This window comes from Drosophila obscura, unplaced genomic scaffold (genome assembly GCF_018151105.1).
Source record: "Drosophila obscura isolate BZ-5 IFL unplaced genomic scaffold, ASM1815110v1 contig_40, whole genome shotgun sequence".
Taxonomy (NCBI): Eukaryota; Metazoa; Arthropoda; class Insecta; order Diptera; family Drosophilidae; genus Drosophila; species Drosophila obscura.
In genome coordinates, this window is record NW_024542829.1 from 125020 (window position 1) to 133207 (window position 8188).

At 43.5% G+C, this 8188-nt stretch overlaps 1 protein-coding gene across 1 annotated transcript; it reads right to left on the reverse strand.

Moving 5' to 3' along the window:
• Positions 1–1929: 1929 nt before the first annotated feature.
• On the reverse strand, positions 1930–4224 carry LOC111081899 (paramyosin-like). Its single transcript, XM_041595178.1, is given in 3 exon segments — positions 1930–2952; positions 2955–3213; positions 4186–4224. Coding segments are annotated over 3 exon segments (1320 nt in total). The 3' UTR covers position 1930.
• Positions 4225–8188: the final 3964 nt, after the last annotated feature.

An 8188-nucleotide genomic window follows, 5' to 3' on the forward strand; every position in this document is an offset into this window, starting at 1 on the left:
CGACGTGGACCAATATTTTCTGTCCGGCTCTATACGTGACTAGAACTCTTCAGAACGAGCAAACCTCGATCCACGACCTGAGACCCACTCTCCCCAATTCCAACCCGAAGTGCCCCTCGCCTTGCTGGTTCTTTTGGTGGCCGAACTCCCGCTCGCTGCTCTTGAGCCCAACCGTTCTCTCTCTCCCCAATTTGAGATACATTTTGGGTACTGGTCCTGTAGCCTGCTTTCGGGTGGAAGCTTAATACGTTCGACGCTACAAGCCACTTAAAATATTAGGAGTGCAAGGGCTCTGGCATGGGCATGGGCACAGGCACAGACACGGGCTCGGAGTAATTGCCAAGACGTTCGACAGAAATTAAATGTCTTTCAAATGAAAGGAAAATCATTGCCAGCTGCTTCGGAAATGGATACCGCAATAAATATATCTAGGAGGCTGAGGGGCTGCTCTTGTGACTGAGATTGGTCCTTCCTTTTCAGTCAGTTTCATTTAATCAGAGTACTCAGAACGACACAAGCCTCGAATTGAAGTAGCTGTCTAGAAGTAGCTGCAACAGAGAATCAATTTACATATGCGTGCAGAGCACACTGTTGATTGTGCTGGGACAGGGACAAAGTAGACTTCGCACCTCAGCAGACAAAACGCAGATGGGTGACACAGAGAGCGCTGGTTAAGCTTGGTTCGTACTCATTCCACGCAACTGATTTGATTCGAAATTTTTAATATTTATTAGCTACCTCTACGGCTCTTTGTTTGACCCTTACCAACAAAAGGAATCAGCATGCGGCCGTTATATCTCGCTGACTCCCTATTCGGATAACACGCTATACCCAATAACTCGAATAAAGGATTTGGTCGTGCAACATGCGTGAAGACCAGACCCATTTGCTGCATCGCCTCTACCGGATTTTCCGGCTCGGTTTTCTTCGCCATCTCGCAGTGCAAGTGCAGCACGCGATCGTTGAAACGCTGCTCGATCTTTTTCAGCGTAAATGAAGACTTCGGCTGCATGGTCGCTGCCAAGTCGCGCACAGCTCCCATCGCACTGGCAAATACCTCCAAGCTTTCCACGGGTGGCGGCAGCTGTGCCCAGTACAGATCCTGCACCAGTTCGATGTGTTCGCGAAAGGACTCCCTGCTCTCCCACATTTGCAGCAGACTGGCCCTGAAGCGTTGCACATCCTCCGCGTCGCACTGCAGCAGCTCCACAAATCGGCGCGTCCGCTCCGGCAGCAGCAGCAGACGCTGCTCCACATCCACACGGTCACATTGAGTGTAACACTCTGAGGTCTCGAGCTCGGTCTGCACCGCCTGGACGCAAGTGGATATTGACTCCGTTTGGACAATGGACACGTAGTCGGCCGTGGCAGTTGGCGCTGCCTCCAAACTCGCATGCTGCGAACGGAAGGAAAGCATCGATGTATCCGAGTGGACGGTGTGAAGGGAAAACATCGAGTAGAAGCTGTTGCTCGACAGACTCCGCTGCAGCGCACGGCGGCGCACTCGGCCGTGAAAGATGCGGCTCCAGATGAACCGTTTGAGCATCTTCCGCTTGCGTCGCTTCGAAAAGAGTTCCTGTTTATGCTCCATCTCTGGCTGCTCCATGTCCTCAGGATTCTTGGCTGCGAGTATTTGGTCCAGCTGCTTCACGCTGCATCTATCACCTGGAACGAAAAGAAACGAGAAGGAACGTGTAGGTTCCTTTTGGGGGGCCCCCCTTTTTTTTTTCCCCTTCTCCTTTTTTTTTTTTTTTTTTTTTTTTTTTTTTTTTTTTTTTAAAAAAAAAAAAAAATAATTTTTTTTTTTTTTTTCCTAAAAACATGTGTGTGGGAGTATCGGCCTCGCTCTGCCGCTGTTCCTTGGAGGGAAAGGAAAAGAAAAAACTATAAGTCTCATCCACATGTGGCACTCGTCTCCTGTTTACCCACCTCAACGTCGCACAGGACACAGCCCAGTTGCAGGCTTGGCCGGACTGTCGTAGAGCTCGTGGGTGAGACTAAAGCCCTCCGGCAAGACTCCAATTTCACGCTCCATGCGGTGGCACAGCTCATCCTTGGTGCGCAGCTCATCCTCCAGGCAGTGGGCACGCTCCTCGGACTCCTTCAATTGCGACTCCATCTGCCGGATCTTGTTCTCCAACGTGCCCACCTCCTCTTTGAGCTCCCCATTGGTGACTTCGATGTGCATGAAGCTCTTGCGCAGATCGTACATTTGGCTGCGCAGAGCTTCGGCCTCCTGCTTCAGCGCCTCCTCGGTTCTCGCCTGCAGCTTCTTGGCGAAACTGAGGTCATCGATCAGCGCCTGGCAGCGTCGCTTCTCGTTCTCCAGGGCCACGGCCATCTGTTGCTCCGCCTCCAGCTGCTCCTGGGGCTGGAGCAGATCGTTATACTCTTTGGTCAGTCGCATCAGGCAGGTCTTCAGGCCCAGTTCGGTCTCCTCCAGCTGCTGGATCTTCTACGCTGCCGCACGCGAATCCTCGCGCAGGCAGTCCTGCAGCTGGGCAATATTCCGCTTGAGGGACATCTCCTTGGCCAGATACGCCTCCTCGCGCTCCTTGTGCTCCTTCTCCTGTTCGGCCCAGTGCGGGTCGGCCGACTTCATGTCCTCGTAGTGGCGTGCATCGAGATCCTTTAGCTGGCTGCGCAGCACCTTGACCTTTTCCCGCAGGAAGCTGACATCCCGCGCGTCACAGCTGTGCCGTGGACTCTCGCCCTGTTTGAGTGTGTCCTCGGGCTTGGCATCGGCATCAGCACATTGTCCGGAGTAGAGGCGGGCACTGGGACTAGCGGTGGATATGTCGTTGCCCATTTTGGCCAGAGCCAACAGGCGACACATCAACAGCAGTGGCAGAGATCGACGCAGTGCCTCCAATTGTCGCTTCGTTCGCTGCCGCTCCTCGTGCAGATGCTCCAATTGCGTCTCCGCCGCACCCAAATCCTCTCTCAGTATCGGCACTCGGCGTGGCAGTCCTTGTACTTGGCCCCCAATGCGTCCTTGCTGAACTCTAGCTCCTCGTTCCGCTGCCGTGTGATCTCCAGTTCCACCTCGTTGCGCTGCAAATGCAACCGCGTGTCGTTCTCCGCCTCCTCGAACTCACACTTGGCCACCTCCAACAGGGCGTTCTCTCGCGCCTCCTTCTCCAGCAGCACCTCTCTCTCACAATCCGCTGGTGGCTCTGTGTATGCCGCAGACGCTGATCTGCTTTGGTCTGTCTAAAAACAGAATACCAAAAAATGTAATTTAATTTTTTGTGTATTTTTTTTTTTTTGTGATTTCAACGCCTATTGGCGTTAGTGGTTGGTCTGTTGTAGCAGCGACCAGAAACGATGTATCGATATGTGCGAGACACTATCGATTATACTGCAACTTTCTAGTATTCATAGAGATGAGTAATTGGCAACGTGATCGAATTTGAATTTGTATTTTTCTCAAAGAGAGTAATTGGCCAAAAGAAAACTTCCAAGCCAAGAAACTAAGTTGATATGTTATATACACAATTACATTCGATGTGTTTAAACGACGCGAGATTAAAAGTCTAATTTAGCTTCTCTTACAAATTTCGCGAGTTCCCTCATATGTAGAAGGATATTTGCTTTAAACAAATCGTGCGTAGAGTTGTAATACTTAAATATTTTAAATTTACGCCTTAGGGGCATGAGTCTTGTGCAGTTGAAAATCAGGTGATTTGCAGATTCAGTTACGTTACATGTTGGACATAGGTCACAACTAACTATTTTGCATTTTTTCAAAAAAACGTTGTCATACGTATGATTTATCATGAGTCGATTCAGGAGTCTCATATCCTGAGCGTTCCATTTAACCTTCTTGTGCCAGGGTTCCCCTGGAACATTTGGAAATAAATCAAAGAAAAAACCACCAGACAATGAGGAAGCCTCCTTGTAGTAGTCATTCCATAAGGCGAAAACTCTTTTCTTGACCTCTCGACATGCTTCACCTAACGTATAGTTCAGCCTAACAAACACCCCATTTGAGATGGCAGATTTTGCAGCTTCATCCGCTTGTTCGTTTATTGGGATACCCATATGACCTGGCATCCAGTAGATGTCTACAGAGATTAATTCTGGCCATACCAGTAAGTTGTGAATATTTGCCACTGGATAGGCATCTGATTCTGCATTTTTTAACATATATATAGCTGCTAAACTATCCGTAAATATAGCTACCTTAGTTAGTCTTAATCGCTTGGCAATGAGACAGGTCATGTTAATTGTAAATAATTCAGCCATAGCAGACGAAATTTTTATCTCTGATTTAAATCTATAAGTCTTTTTTCCGTTTACATCGATAATACCCATACCCACTTTACTATCACATATTGAGGCATCACTTGCAAAGATATGGTACTTTGTTTCCTTGAGATTGTGGAGAATTTCATTATACATAACAAGAATTTGTTCTTTAGGTACATTTAGTTTGTTTATATTAAAAGGTTTACTATGTAGATGCAGTCTTTTATTTGCAGTGAAAGTCACTGCTGGTTTGGTCATTTCAAAAATATCCCTAAACTTGTTTGCTACTATCGTGTAAGACGAATTTACTGATTGAGAGCAGGTGTAACTATTGTAAAGATCGTAGTTTTGAGTCTTTAATCTCAAAAGCTCTTTGGCAGTTAAAAACATTGCTCTGAAGTTTGGGGGCATTTCACCCGCCAACGCAAAAATCACATGCTTTGGAGTATCTGGTGTTACCCCTAAGCATCGACGAAGCGCAGCGGCTTGTCTCGAAAAAAGTTTCCAAAGTTACCTTTATTTAGGTTTGCCATGGTGGTCGACGCATATTCAGCTTTTGATCTAATGTGTGCTTTGTATATATTTGTGGCAACTTGAGGTCTTAGGCCACTCTTAATATTGGTGGCCATTTGCAACAGTTTCATGCCAACCCCAGATTCTTTCCTTATTTTTTCTACATGTTTCTTGTCAGACAAACTCGATGTGATTATTCTACCCAGAAACTTTATTTCCCTGACTTCAGGAATACTTTGCAGATTCATAACGATATTTAATTTCGTTTTTTTGAATGGTGTCATAGCCATAACCGAACACTTAGTTGGATTCAGGTTGAGTCCCAGATCCTCACAAAGGAGCTGAAAACTTTCGATCTTGCCTTGTAAATTTGTTGCAGCCTCACAAAAAGTGGGTTTGGCTGACAAGATTATGAAATCATCAGCAAATTGAAAAATCTTGGTGTCGTTGTCCTCAATTTGATGTAACCGAAAGGTATACAGATTAAAAAGAACTGGCGACAGACAGCTTCCCTGTGGCAGACCATTTGTAACCTTCTCAGTCTCCGAACCTAAGTGTAAAAACCTTACTGACAAGAAATTTAGAATCCATAGTATAATTTGGTTAGGAACTTTTATCCACAACATGATTTTTTTTAAAAATGCCAAATTTACACAGTTATACGCATTTTCTATGTCAAGGCAAGCAACTACTATTTTCTTATTTTGCCGTTTGAGGCAATGAATGGTTGACAAAAGATCGTTAATACACATGGAAGCACTTTTCTTTTTCCTATAAGCATAACACCTAAAGGGCAGTAACTTGTTCTTTTCCACAAACTCAGACAATCTATTTTTAACCATGCCGTTTACAGATTTCGCAAGAACTGAGATTAGCGATATTGGTCTGAAGTTTTTGATGTCATCTAGTGGTTTACCACATTTTGGAATTGGACAAATCTTAATGCTTCGCCACGCATTTGGAAATTGGCAGCTATCATATAACTCATTAAAACAAGACAATAGTTTTTGTATTACCTCTTCCGAAAGAGATGCTAGCATTTCATATGTGATCCCATCAATGCCACCAGCCGTTGATCTTTTATTTCTAATAACCTCACTTAATTCCTTCATAGAAAATGTTTCTGTACTCTGCGAGTTAGCCATGTTATTAGGAACAGTTGCAGTTAACTCTGTTTGTGGAATTTGACTGCTCAGAAAGTCTAGATATTCCTTGTTATTGGATGGAGACCACTCTTGCATCTGAGGTTTCCCTAGACCTTTAAGATTCCTCAAAAATTGCCAAGATTTCCTAGACGAAGGACTCTGATTAATCTCTTCAATTTTATCCTGATAAGAGTTTCTCTTTGCTTTTTTCACAGCATTTTTCCATTTTAGTCGAGCTTGGCTGGCCGCTTCAAAGTTTTCTGCATTTGGATATTTGATAGCTTTAGCTTGCGTAGACTTAAAAATTCTATTTAAAAGTGTAAGTTCGTCAGTCCACCAGAACTTTGGAGACCTTTTCTCTAATATGTGAGTGCATGACCTAATTTCATTTTTCACCTTGTTTGTTATATCATTAATGTTCTGAAACTCTCTAATGTTGTTCAGCTTTGAAAGTAACTTTACTTTAGACAGAAAGAACTTTGGTTTTATTTTGATATTCTGGATTGTAATTGATATAGGAAAATGATGGCTGCCACCAATCCTTAGCGGACGGATATGCCAGTCAAAAAGCAAATCAGAGTTGGTAAAAGTCAAATCCAAAACTGAACCCGACATTAGATTTAGAGACTGTTTAAAGGTTAAGCTCCCATCATTCAACCACTTGAAACCAGCATTTAAGGAAACATCTTCTATGAAACGACCTTTGGAATTGGTCATACTATCACCGAATACACTATTACGAGCATTAAAATCTCCACATATGAATACGTCTTGAAGATTTTCCATGCTATCAAAAAGTCTTTTAATGTCTGTTTTAAAATCATCTAGAGGTACATTTGGCTCACAATAGGCTGAAGCTATTGTGAGATTTCGGGATAAATTGGTTGTTTGTATAATTGATATGTCAGATGTAGCAATGAAAGGAATTTTTTTGAAAAGAATTTTATTTTTTACTAGTACCGAAGTACCTCCATAATTGTCAGCTCTAAGTTTTTCAGCAGCTTTAAAATTTAAAATGTTTCTAAAAGTAGGATCATCTCCATGGGAGAAGATCTCAGAAAGACACGCAAAATCAAAATCTTCATTATTAAGGAGAAACTCTAGGTCATTTTTATTTGCTTTGAGCGATTGAATGTTGTATTGAAATATTTTAACTGACATGTTTATTGTGTTTTTAAAGTCTGGCTCTGATTCAAACTTTTCTCCAAAAACATTCTACTAGATTTGCCTGTTCTTATAAATTTTTCTTTTAAATCCTGAAAGGACTCACATAACACTTCATCCGAATCAATGAATGGTGTTATTAAGCGAAAAAGTTGAGCACAAATATCAGCAAACTTTATATCCTCCTTCACTGGGTCTTGGAATTTATGTTCTCAAGTGTCATGAGTATAAGATGGTAATGAAAAATGATGGAATTTTTGTTGTGGGGGAACTAAGGTGTTTTTTACTATTGAGGTGTATCGGTTACTATTTATGATATTGTTTACAAGCTCGTTTTTATCTATTGTCTCAGGCATTTTCGATGGTAGAGCAGGAAAAGCGTTTTCATTTTGGGATAATAAATCAAATCGATTATTTATCGAGTATTGGGATGTCACTTCTTTCCTCGACAATTTCTTTACACACATAACTTTCATTATTTTTTCCTCAAGTGCCCATTTTGGACATACGTTCTTATCACGAGCCGTGTGTTCATTACTGTTACATAAAATGCATTTGTACACCTGACAATTCGGAGATGTGCACTCCGGCGCACCACAACGTAGACAACGCTTCTTTGCTTTACACGTTCTTGAACCGTGTATCGAGTTTAAGTGCATGTATTAGTAATTTTAAAATAAACATATGGCATATCCCTGGGGCTTGGCTTGGCTGGGACTTGGCAGTTCGAGAACTGACATAGTGGCCCGAGCTTGCTACACACCTGTTCGGCTGACGGCATCATGGCATCAAGATCCAATTGCTGGACACATTGCAGCAACTGTTGCAAGCAGCGTTTGTCCCTGTCCGCCAAGAGTTTTTTTCTTTTTACGTTTTGAACTCTAGAACGGATCCACAGCTTAGAATTTTCCTAAGGAGCACGACCTGGCCTTTTGATCTGTTTAAATACGATCTAAGGATCTAAGCGGAAAGGGCGAAAGCTTCTCTTCGATGCGCTGCTCTGCACTGGCTCAAGCTTAGCTCAGCTGTTCTAAGTCCAAAGCTTGCACGCACCCACCCCAAACTTGTAAGATACCTATTTCAGGCTGGGATATGCTTCAGCCTGTCCAGGGTCC